Source organism: Patella vulgata, chromosome 7, assembly GCF_932274485.2.
Source record: "Patella vulgata chromosome 7, xgPatVulg1.2, whole genome shotgun sequence".
In the NCBI taxonomy this organism is placed as follows: domain Eukaryota; kingdom Metazoa; phylum Mollusca; class Gastropoda; family Patellidae; genus Patella; species Patella vulgata.
The window spans coordinates 48768566-48790199 of NC_065885.2; the positions used below are offsets into that span (position 1 = coordinate 48768566).

The window sequence follows — 21634 nt, forward strand, 5'->3', positions numbered from 1 at the left end:
TAAATATAACAATAAATGTTACTTACAAAGGATCAGGACAGTATTGGGGTTGAGCCATTCTTCTTCCAGCCTTTAAATAACGTATAACATCCCAGTTATCTACCTCGGGATACGGATTAACTCCCCTTGTCATCAACTCCCATAAAACTACACCAAACGACCACTATAATAAAATACAAAATAGTTCACTTATTGTAATTAAATATAATCATATTGACATGCCCCTGTGCAGTCTATCTTGAATAATATCGCTTTTTTCTGGTCATTATGTCTAGTATGTTTATCTTTCAAATGCTTTAAATGGGATGTATTTAAGGCAGTCCTACAGAAAATGAGTAGTCAGTCACACAATCAATTAGGAGTGTGCATGTATTAATTCGAGTATATAATAAAACCACCATTATTTTACTAACAACCGGTGCTTTTAACATTTTTAGGCATGGTATGATTTCAATTATATTTAATCAAATGTATAGAAAATAATATATGATTTAATTTTCAAGCATAAACTCTCAAGTACGATATGCCTTTAATAATAATAATATCAATGGAAAAATTGTACTAATTTAATTCTAGTAGCCAAGGTTATAATTAATATTACAACAAGACTGCTAATTCTGAATCTTTATTAAGACAATAAATCCTGTTTGTCATTGATTTGTATTTAATACCAGCGGCTGCCAGGCAGGATACGCCCACATTTTCGAGAGATGGGTAGAGAACAAGCTAAAAAGAAAGTGATTTTTCCTACAATCAAGGGCCATAATTCAGGAAATTACAATTCGATATGCGCAAATATCGAAAGGAACTGAGATCTTTGGGTTATAAACTTACATTTCAAGTTTCAACAAAATCGGATAAAAATTGTGACCTCCATTGGATCCACAACATTGATCTATCTATCTATATATATATTTGTGACTGTCGTTTGTCTGTCTGTCTGTCTGTTCGGGGTTGGCGGCTACACTAGGTCTGCCCCGAGTCTGAAATTTGGGGTATAGGGGTAGCTCGGACCGGGGAGTAACATAGGCCAGGTGGCGTTACTCTACCACTTCCGGTTTCGGAGTTATGACCCCCGAGCGAAGTCCGTCTGTTCGGGGTTGGCGGCTACATCTGCCCTGAGTCTGAAATTTGGGGTATAGGGGTAGCTTGGACCGGGAGTAACATAGGCCAGGTGGCGTTAGTCTACAACTTCCGGTTTCGGAGTTATGACCCCTGAGCGAAGTCTGTTCGGGGTTGGCGGATACACTAGGTCTGCCCCTAGTCTGAAATTTGGGGTATAGGGGTAGCTCAGACCGGGAGTAATATAGGCCAGGTGGTGTTAGTCTACCACTTCCGGTTTCGGAGTTATGACCCCCGAGCGAAGCCGGTCTGTTCGGGGTTGGCGGCTACACTAGGTCTGCCCCGAGTCTGAAATTTGGGGTATAGGGGTAGCTCGGACCGGGGAGTAACATAGGCCAGGTGGCGTTAGTCTACCACTTCCGGTTTCGGAGTTATGACCCACGAGCGAAGCCGGGTATCCTGCTAGTATACCATATTTTTACACTATTTGAGAACGAAGGGCGGCCATTTTGTCTGTCAATTTTGGGCTAATTTTCACAAAATTCGCACTCAGCCGTCCTGAGGCTGTAACAGTGATATAATAATACGGTTTTTAAAATCGGATAAAAATTATGACCTCTATAGGGTCCACAAGCTAAAAATGCGATTTTTCGTACAATCAGGGGTCATAATTCAGGAAGTTACCGTCCGATATGCACGAACATCGATAGGAACCAAGATCTTTGGGTTATAAACTTACATTTCAAGTTTCAATAAAATCAGATTAAAATTGTGACCTCCATAGGGTCCACAACCTTGATATACCATTTTTACGCTATTTGAGAACGAAGGGCGGCCATTTTGTCTGTCAGTTTTGGGCTGATTTTCACGAAATTCGAACTCAGCCTTCCTTAGGGTGTAATGGTGATATAATGATACGTTTTTTTTAAATCGGATAAAAATTATGACCTCTATAGGGTCCACAAGCTAAAAACGCGATTTTTCGTACAATCAGGGGCCATAATTCAGGAAGTTACGATCCGATATGCGCGAATATCAAAAGGAATCGAGATCTGTGGGTTATAAACATACATTTCAAGTTTCAACAAAATCGGATAAAAATTGTGACCTCTATAGAGTCCACAAGCTAAAAATGTGATTTTTCGTACAAATAGGGGCCATAATCCATGAAGTTTTGATCCGATACATGCCAATATCGAAAGCAGCCAAGATCTTTTGGAGATAAACCTATATATCAAGTTTTGTCAAAATCGGATAAGAATTGTGACCTGTAGAGTGTCTACAAACAATTGTGGACGGACGGACAGGGGCGACGACAATATACGTCCACATGAAAATGTGAGCATATAATAAAATTATTTAACTCACCACATCTGATTTAGCACTGTACGTTCCTTTTTCCAAACTTTCCATTGCCATCCATTTTACTGGTAATTTCATTTTTTTATTGTCTGAACTGTAATAATCTTTTTCATAGATATCTCTTGCTAAACCAAAATCAGCCACCTTTGCTCGGAAATCTTGATCCAACCTTCGTAATGATAAGTTAAATCAAATAAAATAGACTACAAAAAGTTTATAGACAATGTTATAATCTTATACCAAGAAAACTAAGAGACCTTCAGAATTTTTGAGACACACGTGATCATACAGTCTATAGGAGAAATCACTCAAAATTATAATACAGGTTAGAGAATTTATCAATCTATTCAAATTGTATATCCACATTATATAGTAGTTCTCCATGTTGGCAATAAAAAATTTACTGAGCCATAGACGATATTTAGAAGTTTAAATCTGAATTGAATAGGAATTATGGTTAGTACTATAAAAAATATTTTAGTTTAATGTTTATATTTGTTTTGTTTTTTTGTGATACATTCATTGGCTTCTGAAATTAAGCCATCGCAAGCACGTCACTAAATTCGGCAATGCAACTTTAAATCTATTTTAAAAATGCAAATCCATTGTTTCTAAATTACCAGTGAAATATTATGTTTCCAAGACAAGTCTAAAACCAGCGGTTGCCAGGCAAGATACACCAATATTTTGCAAGAGATGGATAGAGAACAAGCTAAAAAAAAAAAAACCTGTGATTTTTCTACAATCAGGGACCATAATCCAGGAAGTTATGGTCTGAAATGTGCAAATATTGAAAGGAACCGAGATCTTTGGGATATAAACATAAGTTTCATCAAAATCGGACAAAAATTGTGACCTTTAGAGGGTCCACAACCTTCGTATTAATACTTTTACACAATATGCGCAAGGAGCAGCCATTTTGTGGGGCAGTTTCGTTTTGATTTTCCCCAAAATTTGAACTCAACCTTCATTATGGTGTAACGGTCATATATTTAACGGTTTTTAAAATCGGATAAAAAGTGTAACCTCTAGAGATTCCACAAGCTAAAAATGTGATTTCAGTAAGTTATGGTCAGATATGTGCGAATATCCAGAGGAACTGAAATCTTTGGGATATAAACATATATTTTAAGTTTCATCAAAATCAGACAAAAATTGTGACCTCTAGCGGGTCCACCACCTTTGCAATATATACCTTTACACAATTTGCGTTCAGGGAACGGCCATTTCGTCAGGCAGTTTTGGTTCGATTTTTATGAAATTGGAATTCAATCACCATCAGGTGTAACGATGATATATCCAAACGATTTTTAAAATCGGATAAAAATTGTGACCTCTAGTGGTTCCACAAGCTAAAATCGCAATTTTTTTCTTACAATCTGGGGACATAATCCAGGAATTTACGGTTCGATATGCGCAGATATCAAAAGAAACCGAGATCTTTGGGATATAAACACATGTTTTGAGTTTCATCAAAATCAGATAAAAATTGTTATCTCTAGAGGGTCCACAACCTTGATATTACATACTTTAACACTATTTGCATATAGGGAGTGACCATTTTGTCTGGCAGTTTCGGTCCGATTTTCACGAAATTCAATTTCGACCATCATTATGGTGTAACTCTGACAGATTCAAACGTTTTTTTTAAATCAGATAAAAATTGTGACCTCTAGAGGAACCACACGCTAAAAACGTGATTAACCGAGATAATTGGTTATAAACATATATTTCAAGTTTCATCAAAATTGGAAAAAAATTGACCTCTAGCAGAGTGTCCACAAGCTAAAAACGTGATTTTTCATACAATCAGGGACCATAATCCATGAAGATACGATCCGATACATGACAATATCAAAAGAAACCAAGATTTATCGGAGATAAACCTATATTTCATGTTTCGTCAAAATTGGATAAAAATTTTGACCTGTAGAGTGTCCACATGCAAATTGTGGACAGACAGGGGGGACGACAACATACATCCACATGAAAATGTGGGCGTATAACAATTAAAGGCCTTAAAGACTAGTATGTCATTTTGTAAACAAATACTTTTAGATAGGAAATTATGAAAGAAAAATTTATTTCTGTCATGAGTAAAAGATTTATTTATTTTATTTTTATACTCTTGGGGAAAACCATTAAAATAAACAATGGGTGTTATATTGTTAATAAACTTACATGCAGTTTCTGGCAGCTAAATCTCTATGAACAAACTTAAGGCCAGCTAAATATTCCATTCCCTTAGCTATATCTATACCGAACAGTATTAGATCTTTAATTGTGGGGTTCTGAAATAAAACACACCAATAACAAACCAAAAATAAAAATAAGCAAAACTTTAAAAAAAAGCAAATAAAACAAAATTATAAAAAATAAATAAACCCCAGTTAATTCTAGTAATAAAAATTAAAAGCAAATAAAACAAACAGCCAGACATTAAATACACTGTTACAAAGCTATATTTCTGTGAATACATGTAAAATATGTAACCTTAATGTGCTGGTTAAATTCAACACAAGATCACAGAATATGTATAATGACTACCACCAGAACTTTGTATGGGGGCTTTTTATAATTTGGGGGAGTCAGGAGCAACATTGGCATGTACCAAAAGTGATTAATGTTTGTGCACTGGCAAAGATATTAATAGCATAACGCTTCTAATTAAACCCAGAATTATGTTTTAATAGTAGAGGAACATTTTTGACCAATCAGAATGATCACAATTCCGGTGATTGCACTTCTCTCTTGGTTTTTTGTTGATGCATGTCAGTAAAAATAAATAATTTCTGTGGGTGCAATAATTATGTATAAATATAGTTTGCCAGGCAATGAAAACTATGCCCACAGCAGCTAAGTTATCCAAGCAGTCCAATAGGTTGTTGATTGTTTACTCATTTGTACTAACTTGTAGGTAATGGGAGCGTTTACAAGACACTGATCAAGAGTAACAAGTAATTATCAGAAAATGAAATGAAATGGGGTTTAACGTCCTACTGTTCTGCTCCAAACTGAGCTGATAAAGACGGGCATACGCCATACAGTGTGCTATGAGGAAATTTTGCCCGGACAGTGGCACTACAGCCTACTCTTATATTGAATTCCAACTGTCAGGGGATTTTTTTTTACGTTTACACCAATGTGTACACGGGACCTCGGTTTTCCGTCCCATCCGAATGACTAGACAGCTGTCCTTGCTTGTTAGGCCCTCCGTCCTGCATCATTGACAAGGGGGAACCACGCTGGAAAATCCTCTGCCAATGCAGGGATCAAACACCCGACCTCCAGGCTAGCGAGCCAGCATCTTACCCACTTAGCCACAGTGACCTCTAGTAATTATCAGATCTAATTCAAGATTGATTGGCTTGTAGTTGTTCCTAGAGCCAACATGTACTCGTAATCAGTTCTTTATTACTGATATTTTAACTAGAGTAAACTCCTTATCTGTATTAATGATGTCTTAACAAAATTTGTATTCTTAATCTTATAAATTCTTACATTAGTTTCATCTCTGATGTAGCTGAGTAAATCACCGTGTTCCATAAGCGGTAGAATAACAAGAGGCATGGCATCTAATCCAAGACATATCCCAATTAATTCTAGAACATTCTCATGATGAAAATCTTTCATTAATAGAGCCTCTTGGAGAAAAGCATTTAGCTCTATTTCACGAGGATTACTCTCTGAAAAACAAATTGTTGGAAAGTATGTTTTCAATATCCATACATCAATTCAAGTATTTACACATTCCACATGGCCAATACTTTGAAAGTTAATTAGAGCAAATGTTTGACAATACATTGGTCAGATTTGAACTTGTGAAATCAAGGACAATATAAAAACTGGTACAACAGATTAATTTGTTTGTCTACGATATCACCTTAGGTGGAAGTGGACGTAAAACACCAGAAACGAAAGAAAAAGATTAATTTGTCATGTGTGATCATACATATTTGAACCAACATCATCAAGTTTCTGTTAATTATAGAGTAAAAATGTAGCGTTTACTTACGATGTAAAGTTTTAACAGCAACCAATATATCTCCTTTTTGTTCAGACAATGTAAGAAACCCTTTATATACACAGCCAAAATTACCTACATAAAACACAATACAAATAATTCAAATACTGTACATATCAAAAACCATGTCCTGGATAGTCAATAAAATAGCAGAGAGATAACACAGGACTCTCACTACAACACCAGACTATTATTTTCACCTCATTGTTAAATCCATGCCATTTTTGGCCTATGACAGTTTTTCGAACATTTTGATGATCCTATCTTGATAATGACAAAGAGCTCAATGTGTCAAAAGCATCTGATAAAATATTATAGAAGGTAGTTGAGCATCTCATTTTCAATTTTATATCTACGCCAGGTTAAAGGCATCCATAGACTGTGACGTTATTTTCTTAATCGATTTCCCTAATTGTTCTTCTTATGCACTAATGGAAAATATAAGCAATATTTTTTAAAATTCCTCTATCGAATAATTTTGAAATTTAAATTCAATTATCTTTTTAGTGTGTTTAATCTTATAAAGGCAATAATTTAAAAAGACATTAAGGGTTGAGTGAATACTAGTGCTGGGTATTGCCACGGCAGTCATGATACAATACATATTGTAATTCAAGTACTATGATACGATTCGTATCATGATTCATAACCAGGTCAATATTTATCAAGAAAACAACAAGATAAATGAATAATTGATATTTTTAGTCCTGCCAATGTCGAAGAAATTAAACTGTTTTATATCCCGACATTGATGTAGATCAAAACAATGACCAAAACAATTTAAGAGTGTTTGTGTGGATAATGTGTGACGTAGATAATTAAGAGTGACAGGTTACTTACTGAAGCGACAAAAAAAAACATAATGCGAATAGTGGAGAGGTGAATCGCGATACATCAATTGAATGATATATTATGCCAACAATATATTGTGGTGCCAACAATATATCGTGCAAGCACTAGTCAATACTACATCCATAAGTGCTAGTTTTACCTTTGCCCAATATTTCAGTTTTAGTTAAATGTTCACTGTCTATAAGCAGATTTTCATTTGTTATTAAAGCTAACAGATCATCATCTATAAGGGTTGAAGGTGCAGCTGCAGCAATAGCATCTCTTTCTGTATAATCTGTAAACATAATATTTCTATATATGATTTTATGTTTAGTTTGTTAAAAGCAATGTTATAATGTAGCAAAGCGGAATTTTAATATGTTTATAGGTTTTATTATGTCAAGTAATATAGTGTATTGAGTGAGTGCACCTTTAAACTAACAAACTGACACTAATTTTAATTGCAACTGGTCTATAATAACATCTCTCCTTTAACTTGGCTTGTTAACCTGTACTGTTTTCTTAGAGCCCAAATCTTGGGGTGAGTACAATTCTACTCCCTTGGTTACAAGCAAGTTTTCTTTTTATCTGAACCTCACTTTAGACATCAGACATTAGATAGATTTCCAAGTGTAAGGACAATTTGATATCTTCAATCAAATTGTTTAACTTTATTTTCCAAATCTAGTTAGGTTATTTTTCAGAGAATTGTTCCAGTTATACTACTTCAGTATTACAGGTATGTGTGCTAATTCTCTTATTTTGGGTAATTGGGGTTTAGATGGAGCGGATGTAGGAATGATAGAAATTGTAATATTAAGCAACCATTTTATTTAAATAGATAGAAAATAACATGTACAGATCATTAGTTTTTCATATATACATATATATAGTAGATTATAAGGTACCGTTTTGAAAGTATATTGTATGTATAATCAGAATAATGTTATTTTCCAGAATATAGTTATCTGAAGATTTTGTTCACCATCTTGATAGTCTTATTTAAAAACCCCTTCTTTGGGTATGTTATCAATTACTTATATTATATTTAGTATAAACTTAAGGCCTGTTTAATATGTTTAATTTAATTAGTGATGTATTTTAGTGTATAAATTATTGATATATTTCATTGAGTACCAATATGCATGCCTTACTATTATTTTATTGTACTCAACTGTTACTGTGATATGTATATTAATTTTAACGTATATATATTTCAGGGTTTTTAATAAAGGTTTAAAAACTAACCACCTTAGTTTTTATTGAGAATTTACACCCCCCCGGTTACAATAAGAAAGCCACATAACATGGAAATATGCCCACTGTCGCCACATAGCAACAATGTCTCAACAGCAGCTTAATTGGATGTTGACCAAATTTGATATTTCAGAAAAGGAACTGATAGTCGCTGAATGCTGAATATCCTCCTCTCATGACCAAAATGCTTCACACCAAATTTGAAAAATATCTGTCAAAAACTGTAGCCACTGGCCAACTACGCACTCCCAAACTATGTGTGGGCATATAAAAATGCATTCTGCAGTTCTTTATAAGAAGATTTATGAAAACTATCAATTTTTAGCCATTTGTGTGTCCCTATACAAACAATCCACATTCCAACAAAATGAGAAATAAAAAAAAAAACTTACTGATTTGTCTGTTTTCTAGGTTAAAAGTATGTTCACCAGGTTGTGTTAAACTATCAATACCAATATGATCACCTTGTGTATATCTGATACTACGATCATCACGTGGGGGTTTAAAGAAACCAATACGTTTTTTCTTCATTATACATAATATAATGAAAACGGCTATACAGATTAAAGCTATTATTACACCCAGTATAACAAGTTTATATGTTGAAGCTGATGCTCCTGCTGTATATATGACAAATCCTATTTCATAATGAAGATTACCAACATGAACCTAAAATACACACAAATATCATACATAATTTCCTGACATAATAATCTCAAATTAAAAATCAATTGACCAGTTTGAATAATTTTTATTTTATCTGTTTCCATAATTAATTTTTTTTGGAAGAGATGTTAAAGGAGCACTCTTACATTTCATCTGATATGAAAACTTGAAATTTACGATTACAGTAAATGTAATAAAATAACCTTTTTACCCTGTCTGAACAGAGTTATTCAACTGTTTACATGTACTGAGAATTGTGATAAAGGCAACTCATCACTCCGGGAAGCTAACAGACATGGACTGTTATTCAGCCATTGTTGCAGCTGTCAGATTGGAACCTTGTCAATAATGATAATAAAAATGATTGTATTTTTTCAAAAGGTTCTCTCCGACAGCTGCATGGGATTATTCAGGGTTTTTTCACCAAAATATATCTGAGGCAGGTCATATTGTCATATCTATCATAACATCAAACTAACAGGGTTGATAATTAGTAGTTGCCAACTGGTCTGAGGCCATCATTTATATCTAAAGGAGGCAAAGGATTTTGAAATAGTATGCCGCTATCAATTGGAATTTGAGTATGGCTTATAAATAAGATATGGTGCTCACCACTTGATTAATATATAGAACAGCTGATACCACTTCACATTTGAGGCATTCAAATTTTTGAAATAAAATTTGGTATGGGTCAGTTGATAAATCAATAATTTGACCATTGCAATTTTAGGTTAATGAAACTGTACTAACCTCTACTTTTCTCTTGGGTTCATTTTCACTTATAGATGTTGGTTTATTACTCGGAATACATTTAATATTAGTTTCTTCTAAATCTTTTACTTTACACATATCATCTCCTACAATAACTTTTATATCTGTCTGTGTAAAACCTAATCCTATATTATCACCCTGTAAATAATTATATCCTTTATCTAAGTAAAACTGTAAATCTATATATAACAAATATAGTTTACTCCCAGGAAGTCTCTGTTAGGGTCCATAGAAGATTAAGAACAAATATTCTCTTGTTTACCCAATACATGTAACCCCCAACAGATAACTAACAACCCCCTCACAAAAGCTGCAAACCAAGTTATGCATTTGCCATTCTGAATGATATTACAAATTGAAAGATAGGTTGCCAGGCATGGAAACATTTACCTACAGCAGGTAAATCGACCAAGCAGTCCACAAAGGTTGTCACACTGTTGATCTTCAGGTAAATAGAAAGCAAATTCTTTAAACTGATAATATCATTTCAATGTTGACAAATTTTCTATGATATAATCAAGTGTAATAACTCTATAGGCAATTATCAAAATGTGTTGCAATATAATTCTTCTCATTGCACTAATCTGAACATAAATTTCAAGCAGACTGAATGTCAGCTATTGTTGCCAATAGACTGCTCACAACATTCCACAAAGTGATCAGAGATAATAACTCTAAAAGTTATCAGAAACTATTGCAATTCAGTCAGATGATCAATGTAATCTGTAAGAATAATGATGACTTGATAGACAAATGATACAGTGAGCGAACAAGTAAAAAAATAATTGAACACTTTTCTACAATATTAATTGGTAGTAGTGAATAAATTTTAGACGAATCAACAGAAGACAATAATTATCCTCATTGTAAAAACACTTTACACCAAAAGTAACAACACTTTTTTAAGCATTTAGGGAATATCACTGGAATTTTTCATAATCTATATGGGTTTTATATTCTACTCTATGATGCCGTTTCTATGTTGTATGATATAATCATATGGAAGTGGTTAACAGGCAACAATATTTAACACTAAGTTTCAACTTACTTCAATGAGAAGATTTGATTGTAAAATATCAAACTCTAAAACATTCCAGTCTCCACGAAATTTATCAAACACTGGATCTGGATAATATGTAAGACTGCTTAATTTTCCCTGTGTTTGATGAAAGTTGCGTAAATTTTCCACACCATCCATAATAAACCACAAATTGACTTCCACTGGATCTGTTTTCTCTGCATTGGTGATGACAGAACTAAAATCAAGAGCTGGACAAATCATAGCTTCTCCTCCTTCCGTAACATTACAAAGCTACAAATACAATACTAAAGTTACAATATAAACATAACATGTAGAATATAGCAGAGAAATAATGCATTGATGATTATAAAGGTCAAATTCTATATAAAATGTGTATTTATTCAGATAGTTTCATTACAAATACAGCACATACAATTAATTTTTAGGAAGAAAAACCACTAGTTTTAATTAAATGCATTTATATAATTGATCACTGTCATTTTCCTGTTGTGTCAATGGCAATTAAGTTCACCTTTATGTGGACCTATATTATTATAGTTTCCTTTTTAACATTAGGAGTACTGCACTACATGCAAAACAAAACCAACAAGACAAGACAGACATTACAAGAAATAAACAACAAATATCAAATCAAGTGAATGGATTGTTGTTTCTTTTTTATCTAATGTATGTATATTGTATCAGGATTATATTGTAATAAACTATAACACATACTTATGGAAGAACAATTACTGATTTATTTGGGCGACGTTTCGAAGAGTATTCTCTCAACGTTTTCAAGCAAGTCTTGAAAACGTTGAGAGAATACTCTTCGAAACGTCGCCCAAATAAATCAGTAATTGTTCTTCCATAAGTATGTGTTATAGTTTATTGCTCTATCCAGTTACTAAATGCCTCTAAAAGATGATTATATTGTAACTTTAAGTGCAGTTGAATTTTCGGCAGATTATCAAATAACTTAAATCATTATTTTTATTATATGAAAGGACTGTTGAGAGTCCTATAGACCCTTGACACTTAAAACAATATATGTAGTGACTCGTTAAGTCTGAGGATTTAAAAAATATTTTTTTAATATGTGAAAACAAGAAATCATGTTGGTGCCTCTGAAGAAAGTCAAAATTTTAAATTGTCCATTCCAGCAGATCAGACAGTCAGATGATAGCCTGAATTGATGACATAACTTGATAAATGGTTTGATAAAATAAAGTGTTACTACATTACCTCTTGTTGTGTTAAGTCTTTCCCATCTAACGAACCTCCTATATACGGTCTAGCTACTGAATCCAAGTTAGATCCTCTCACAGTTATTGGTATACCACCACTACATGTATAGAAAATATATAATAAAATCACTATCCAAATTCAATACACCCATTCCAAGTGTATTTGGTTACATATTGATGACGACAACATTTTATAGAATTACAGAGAAACTATCACTCTCGCCAAAAAAACAATTGAATAAATTTAGAATAGCATCATACAGTAGTCATTCACACAGAATTGACACTAGATTTTAAACACTTTTCCAGACTAAAATCTTACCTAACAAAAGATTGACGTGGTAAAATATGATCAATTGTCGGGTTTTCTAAGTAGAAAAAGTCAGTTCCTCCATTTTCATCAATACTTAAGGTAGCATTATCAATTTTTACCAATAGTGGACCATATCCTTTAGCTCTATTTATAAATCTTTTTCTTCTTGATGATATGGAACCAGATGTTTCTGGCCAAGGAACAGTTGTACAGTCAATCTGTGTACTAGTTAAACTAAATAAAACACAGAAAAATATTCTTCTTATTAAAGAGTTTTTACATTTAACTAATCAAAACATAATTACTGGTATGTTTTTATATAGGGTTGGTCATAAGTCCTTAACTGCACATTATCTAAGTGCTAGATAGTCATATCTATATATCTGCCAAGATTATAGTGGTAAATGATTGAACAACAATTTGTAAATGACTTGATTTAAAGCTTCCAAACAAGTTAATTGGACTATTTCTTCACATTTTGGTATTTGCTTTATTCATACCCATTTCTATGAACCAATACAATACAAAATCTGAGACGACTTCTATAAACAACTTTTCATTCTTGCACATAGAAATAACTACCAGACTATTTCATCCATTGTCAAGCTTACCCTCAGATAAACAGTTGGATAACCAATGTTAATACTCCATGTGTTTTAAGGTCTCTACCAGTGATGGGATTTTGCCCGTATATTCCGGACTTGTCCGAATCTTTTTTCCAAACGCCCCAAATTGTCCGACCGGGAATATGCCCAATCGGACATCAAGACATGGTGAATAATATTCAAAATTCCGAAATTAATATAGTTTACTGAGTGTATAAGTACCACTCAACCAGATTATCGTCGATAATACGCTGGATTGATTAGGTAATTAAGTGATCAACGTATTTATCGTGTTATACGGCCTATAAACCTACTCTGATTAACTACTTAATCTGCCTTGATTGACTGACTTAATCCTTTGTCGGACAATTCATCAATCTAATCTTAAACAGAAGCCATTGTTTCCCCTTTGTCGGACTATTCATCAATCCATTATAATTTTAATCTTCGTGTTGGAAGAGAGCGTTAAATAAAGCTATTTCACACACACACACACACACACACACACACATATCCGAAAAATACTAGACATCGCTAGCACGCGTTTACAGCACTCGGTAAACCTCGGCAGATTCCGTTACTTTACATCTAGCTTCGGCTGTATGACGGTAAGTGATATGTACCTACGAACTTGCCGGTTTTAGTAAGAAGTTATCAAAATTGCGTCGTTCGAAGCGTGTTCAGAATTTTCAAAGCAAAATTGCCGGTTTTAGTAAGAAGTTATCAAAATTGCGTTGTTCGAAGCGTGTTCAGAATTTTCAAAGCAAAGTTGTCCTTGTTTGAAGAAAATCTGATTAGGTACATATCACTTACCGTCATACAGCCTAGGTTTGCCGAGTGCTGAACCGGTATTATGAAATGAATACGTGACTAAATTTACGCTTCTAATGTCGAAGAAAAGATTCTATTTTGATGGCCCATTCTCGGATTTATGATCATATTTTGAATGGGGTTTATGTTTTTAAACAAAGAAATAAGTAATCTAGGCAATGTTGACGAATATGTCGATTGGAATAGTGTAAGTACTTAATTGTTTTAGACGATAGCGCGTGCTAGAGTAGAATGCGATTGTTTAGTGGATGGTGTCATTCCTCGTTGTGGTATAGTGAAGTTTATTGCCCCAAAAATTTCAGGATATCATATTCTCCTCTGCTGAAAAATGTAGCGACTTATGACCCGAAAATACGGTAATTTTGGAGGAATTTGAAACAGTACAGATCAGCAGTAGTCGGCACGCTTTCATTCTATCGTATTACGAATATTGTAGGAATATTACTGACATAAATTTGAATACCGTACGGGAATTAAATATGAAAAATAACGAGGTGCACCTATTTTTATATTACGGACAGATTTGAATATTTTGTTTACACGTGATTTTTGTGTGTGGTCTAATAACTGCCATCTTAAATAACGATAAGAGTTATGTCCCTTTATTTTTGGTAAACATGTCCGACAAGAAAAGTTTTGAAATCCCATCACTGGTCTCTACCACTAAATATCCAAATTATTGAGAAATTCAGCTATGACCATTTTAAAGTATAATTGGCTTACTGCACTCACTTGAAAATGATACAAATAAAATTATCAGCAACAGACACATTTGGCAATCCTCCTATATTCAAATTATCTCCCTTGATCCTTATGTTAGTCCCTCCTGCTACAGGCCCTCGTTTTGGTTGAAAAGACTCTATTTTTGGTTCCTGGAAAATAATGAACAATTAAAGTTTTGAGGAAAATTCAGAATGTGTATATCAAAAAATCATTATTGGGGAATTTGGGGCTTACAAATTATTAATAGTGGTATATCAAGAGATTAAGTCTTATTAAGCCAGACCTCTCGCAATCAAAACACTACTTCTTTCACTGCCTTGCCCACAAGTATTGGAATCATTGTAGTAATAGCAAGAGGTTACTGCATGGGTCATGGATCAATCACTGCAATTTAATGTTTAAACAAGAACATATTTGAATTTATTTTCAGCATTATATGATTTACAGTCAATGAAACAGTTATTTTGAAGGGTAAATGTTTTATTACCTGATAAGAGAAATATTGTTCAGAGTAATCAGTGCCTTCTACATGGTAGCTTCTACCAAACATGGTACTACCTGTAACTGTTATCTGTACTGGTCTCTGTTGTACAGGAGCAGGACCAGTTCGACATATTAACCTATTTAAAAATTTATATTATCAGTAAAAACACTTAAGTCTAAAAAGTCAAATGCTGAAAATAAAATACCAGAAGTTGCTCCAAAGAAAGAGCCTGTTATCATGTGATGTAAAACATAGACGGTGGATCCTCACGAAGGCTGGAAAAGTCATCACAGTATTCAGATTTAACAGTAAGTCAAAAGAGTAATAAATTTATTTAAAAAGGTTATTTAAGAAGTAAATCTCAAAAACTAACACTGATATGTTTACATTGACAGGGGCTATAAAATGTCAATAAAATAATATGCTAAACAATCTTAAAAATATAAGAAAACTCTGTGAATGGTTTACTAGATTTAGAAGACAGTGACAAAAGATTTATGTGTGACTGATTTGCATTAAGGAGTCTCCTCATGACTAGCCAAACACGCCAGTGATGCTAATGTGCCCCACCTTAATCCCAAAATAAATAAATGACACATTAATTAATTGCATATTTTTTTTTGTTTAGTTTTGAGCAATAAACTTAGATAAAGCAGAATGGTTTTGATGTAGTGAAACTATACCAAGTATCATCACTCTCCCTCAATTTGAATTTACGTTATTGTGTCTAGAAGCATCAACCAATCAAATTGCTCATGTTAATCATCAAGTCATGACATTACCTTAATGAACATCTACACAAACAGCCCGTTCAGACACTTATTTTTAAACCAGTTCATAATCACCGGGGTTTTTAGATAAGATAAGATAAGATAAGATTTTATTGCATCGAAACATCCATTTAGAACAGCATACAATATAAACGTGTACATAAAGATTATAACGATATGACAATTATTACACAAGACACACAATATTGCATCGGAACCTCCCTTGAGGACAACATACAATATACAAAATATACAGGTGCAAAAAAATGGACGGATACACAAATATGGACGGACATAAATTTAAAGCACTCATAAATAAACAGTATGAAACCTGCATATGGAACAAAATGTACAAAGTATTAAATCACATAACTCGACAGTATAAGACCCACATACAGGGTACATAATATATCAAAATACAAAACAAAGCGTGCGGCACATAAAAGAAAATAAAAATCATGCATATTTAACAGATGTCTCTCCTAAGAAAAGAGAAGTAGACAAAGGCTGCGACACTTGTGGCTATAATACTCGGTGGGTCGAATAGGTTTTCAAATGAAAAGGTTAGACCAGTATTGTCAAGGGTTTGATATATATATTGTTTTCTTAAATCTTCATAATTTTGGCATTCCATAAGAAAATGTTTTTCAGATTCAATTTTGCCTGCATTGCATTTTTTACAGAAACGATCCTGGAGTGGTATCTTAAGATACTACCCCTTTCAATGGCAAGCTGGTGAGTACTTAATCGTAGGGTAGACATCGCAATTTTGAACTTCTTATTATTAACAACCTCTAGATATTTTGGAGTGTTATTGAATTTCTTTTTGAATAATCCGAAGGTTCTGAGTTTATGGTTCGGCCCGCAAGATTCAGCAAGGAGATCGTTAAACTTACTTTCTATTGAACTTTTAATATTCTGTCTCGAAATTGTTGTTGGAGGAATGTCATATTTTTTGAAGATATTTTGGATAGCCGCATACCAGGAGAGTTTTGGGTTTGATTGCGAAATTTTTATGTCTTCCTGGTATGCAGAATTCAGTAATGAGTTACTTAAGTTATTGCTATTTTCGTTTAGTCTTTTATAGTACATAGCCATTCTTTGGAATATATCGATATTAACAGGAAAAATTCCTAATTCGGCCAAGCAGCCTATATTTGATGATTTTAATGGCTGTGTAAGAATAGATTTACATATTTTAATGGTCATTTTATTCGTATTTATTTTATCCCAATTTTCTATCTCAAAGTTCTTACTGAACACTAAATTATCCCCCCAAACCTCTGAACCATATAAAGCTATTTGTTTCACGACTGATTCATAAAGTTTTATCAGAACATGTGTTGGAAGGCGATTAGATGTACAGACTTTATGTCTTAAGCCAAACCGAGCTCTCCTAGCCTTCTTTTCAAAATTCACAATAGCTGATTTAAAAGATCCGTTATCATTTATGAAAATGCCTAGGTAAAGATAAGATTTTACAATATCTAAATTGACGTGGCCAAAGACAAATTTTTTTTTTTTTTTTTCTTATTGTTTTTAAAGATCATAACTTTGCTTTTATCTTTATTGAGGTCAAGTTTCCAGTCATCACAGAAACGTTTTAGATTATCAAGGTTGTTCTGTAAACCTATTTCGGTAGCTGACATCAGCACAAGATCGTCAGCAAAGAGCAGATGGGATAGACCAGTAGTATTTAATATAGGATAATTATCACTGTCTGTAGAATTGTCTAAGTATTGGTTTAAATCATTGATGTAAATATTAAAAAATGTAGGACTTAAAACACATCCTTGCTTAACTCCCATGGTAGAATCAATATTATTTGAAATGGAGTTGTTGTGTTTTACCACATAGGATGTATTTTTATACATAGATTTAATCAATTCAAATATTTTCCCGTTAATGTCATGTTTCAATAATTTAAGAAGGAGACCTTTGCGCCAAACTGAATCAAATGCTTTTGAGAAATCGACAAAGCATAAATATAGAGGTTTCTTAAGTTTCTTGTATTTGTTGATTAAAGTCTTAAGAATGAAAACATTATCCACCGTCCTACGGCCCGCTCGGAATCCGCTTTGTGCTTGGTCAAAAAGGTTATTATATTCAATATATTTAGATATACGGTTATTTAAAATGGATAAAAAGCATTTACTCAAGCAGCTGGCTAGCACAATTCCGCGATAGTTACAAGCGTCCTCTATGCTCCCCTTCTTATGTATTGGGACTATGAACGATTCGCGCCACTGTTCGGGAAAGCTCCCAGATTCAAGAATTAGATTGAAGAATTTTATATACACATCAATCATGTACTCACATGATGCAAGAAGCATCTCATTTAGTATTAAGTCGGGCCCACTAGACTTATTCCTCTTTAGTCCCGTAAAAGCTTTTCGAACTTCAATTGCAGTTATCTTTGAGTTTATTTCCTTATTAGTTTTGTTTGATTCTAGAAGTAAATTGATAGCATCATCTGTTTCTTCACATTGTTTGTTTGACATGGTTTTATCTTCGAAAAGAGTTTTAAAGTGTCTTTCCCAACTATCAATGGATATGCCCTCATTCTTATCATCCCCGGGGTTTTCTTTAATTAACGAGTTTATTAGTTTCCAGTATTCTTTCGGGTTTTGACTCTGAATTTCATTAAGTTTTTCTAAAATACTATTTTGGCTTGGCGACTTTTAAATTTGGTAATTCTCTTGTACAGTTTTTTCCTACTATAGTAAATCTTTCTTAATATATTGTCAGTTGGGTTATCGTTTAGTTTAATTTGTGCGGTCATCATATCATGTCTTAATCGTTCGCAATCACGGTCAAACCATTTATTTTTTTTTGCCGTTTCTTTATGGTTACTAATTTAACACAGGCCCTACTGGCATTACAGCATTGTGTTGCGTTCACACGTACTATAAGCCAAACCAGTTTAACTATTCTGACCTCTCCGGTCGGAGGTTAGAGTTAACTAGCATGGGTAGCTTCGTATTCTTTATTCAGCTCTAGCACGCTTTCGATAACATTGGCACTGTCTGACCCCAATATTTTCACAGGAATGTAACTTACTGCGTACAGCGCATGCTCAAAGCAAGCTGGAGCAGGTTTTTTTTAAGCCAACCCGTTCAAATGGCTAAGATGAACCAGTTTAAAATAAAAAGCCTTCTCGAAGACAGGTCATGAGCTGAAGATTTTAAACTGGTTTATTTGCCCCATATTTGCGTTCAGACGCTTAAGTTAAACTGGTTTAACGATCCCTGGGGTTTTTAAACTAGGGCCCTGTTTCTCGAAATCTTAACTGAAGATAAAATCCAAATTTAAGTAGATACTTCAATTTTGATTGGCTAAGCGCTAAAATCAATCTAATATTATCCAATCAAATTACTAAAATTTGGATTTTATCTTTGTTAAAATCTCGTGAAACAGGCCCCAGTTCAACTTAAGCGTCTGAACGGCATATAAGTGTGAAAATTCTACCTCAATTAAAAGCAGAGTTATTGTGTTCCAAAGTCTTAACCAATCAAATCAAAGCATTAGCAGAAAATTCCCACAATCAAACTTAGTCATAGTGAATGATATACTGGTAATATGGTATTTTATAAAGTGAAACTTCCTTACCATGTTGAATTCCAATTTTCAATGTCACATTTTATTTTAGAAATTTCAACAGTCAGACTGGCTTTATCTTTTAATATTGCGCTTCCAAAATTTTGACCAGTCAAAGTCAATAAAGTTCCACCTTGAGTTGGACCATTTAGAGGATTAATCTAGAAAATAAATGAAATGGTCTACAATCCTTGTCCTATAAAGTTTACACTGTACGTAGGCAATCATCTCAGGGTCAACACTTCTCTATCTTGTGTCTAGTCTGATAGGTTTATTTATGGGAACAATACACATAATCTGAATGCCAGTGTCCCTCTCCTTCGCTCTATTATCTATAGCACTAATGTATTTAGAAAGATGTGCATTCCCGTAATAAGAAAACAACTGTTTTAAATCTTTATCCTAGTCCTGTACAACTATGTAAAGCACTGTGAAGAAATTATTTAGTTCCCCAATATCATGTTGTGTAAGTGCCTGGATAACCATGTATATATATAGCCTATACTCGCGTAGTTATATTGTAAGTGATCGTCTTGATGATCAAGTCACTCGTAAATTGGAAGAATGAAATTCTTTAAATGGTTTACTAACCCCAAAAAGCTAACATTGTGAAAAGTTAAACATTTTAATTTCAAATTTGCATACAAATCTCGGATCACAGTTTTAAAGTGTTACTAATTTATGTGTCAAATACTTACAGAATGAAGAGAAGGTGGACATTGATTACGATTAAAATCATTAACACATTCATTGTATGTTGTACACTTTCCCCTACACCAGCCACATCTCAGAGGATCTGAACTTGATAAACATGAATCACAATCACTATGTACTCCACATGAATCTAAGGAAAACTTTATAACCTAAAACAAAAGATTAAAACAAGTTTAAAACATGAAAGTCATTCACTTGAAAAGAATCCATTAACCATTATATATTTGATCATACAGCATAAGATAACGGATCCTTGATCAAAGTAACAATTCTATTTATTTATACAGGGTTCATATTGGAAACTGTTGATGTCAAGGCGACTACAGTTCGGTTGATTTATTTGAAAAGATACTGCTATGAAACTATAAAAATTGGTCAATTTTTTCTTTGAAAATTCTGATAAATTGTTAGCTCTTTGGGAAGCATTAATCATATCGCTTACCCTGTTTGTGTATTGTACGTTTTTATAATAGCTAGCAGATAATTTATAATGTCTGAATACTTTCTGAAAGATCATGTAACTTGTTAGATGTTAGTTTTTAATAGGCCATTTTTTTTATGATAGTCGAATTATGATATCAATTTGAAGACAAACATATTGACAAGATACTGCAGTCAAGAAAATACAGAGGGCAATTTTGGTATAAAACACGACTTAGGGAAGTAAAAAGACCCCAATGGATAGTTCAGAATCTTTTGCCTCAAGATCTTGTACGAAATTTTCATGGCACAAAAACCCAAAAAGGACTGGTAAAGAAAATGGCAAAGAAAACGAGAAATAATTAATCTCTTCCCCATCCCCCCCCCCCCCCTCAAACTTCAAGTTACCCCTGATGATGTGGTGCCAAGAATTCGTCATCCGCAAGCTAAATTGTGAATCGTAAAAGGCGATTAAAATTTGCAATAAGGAAAGAGATCTGAGTTTTTTTTGTTATTTTTATTTTAACACATATCATATATTGGCTTACATAGAGGTATATAGAGTCAAATGGCCTAGCTAACCAAATGATTCAACATACAGAAATGCGTATATATCATTGGTGACGATCAGTGTTATATAAGTACTATAACAAAATTATTTTTTGTAAAACAACATTGATCTCATTCCTTCAAACAAACTGCCTATGGGCAAGTCCTTTCACTTTTAAAAATATATTTTTCTGTTTGTCTAAATAATGGATAAATATAATGCAAGTATAATAGCAGTTCTACTAAAGGAACACTGACCAATAAATGATGGCTCATATGAATTAATAAATTTGAACTAAACAAAATTTCCTCAGCTATTATTTATTTTAGAAACTCTCTCATATGTCAACAAGCTTGATAACTTTCTGTATTAATTATGAAGCCTAA

The 21634-nt window shown here is 33.4% G+C and overlaps 1 protein-coding gene across 1 annotated transcript; it reads right to left on the reverse strand.

Moving 5' to 3' along the window:
• Positions 1-22: 22 nt before the first annotated feature.
• On the reverse strand, positions 23-20424 carry LOC130013555 (hepatocyte growth factor receptor-like). Its single transcript, XM_056102222.1, has 15 exons — positions 20263-20424; positions 19577-19725; positions 15201-15333; positions 14723-14862; positions 12564-12788; positions 12240-12339; positions 11022-11285; positions 9953-10111; positions 8929-9205; positions 7440-7574; positions 6440-6523; positions 5926-6110; positions 4606-4715; positions 2431-2593; positions 23-163 (listed from the first exon to the last, which is right to left on the reverse strand). Exons 3-15 carry the CDS (start codon positions 15261-15263, stop codon positions 23-25), a joined length of 2046 nt encoding a protein of 681 aa, XP_055958197.1. The 5' UTR covers positions 15264-15333; positions 19577-19725; positions 20263-20424.
• Positions 20425-21634: the final 1210 nt, after the last annotated feature.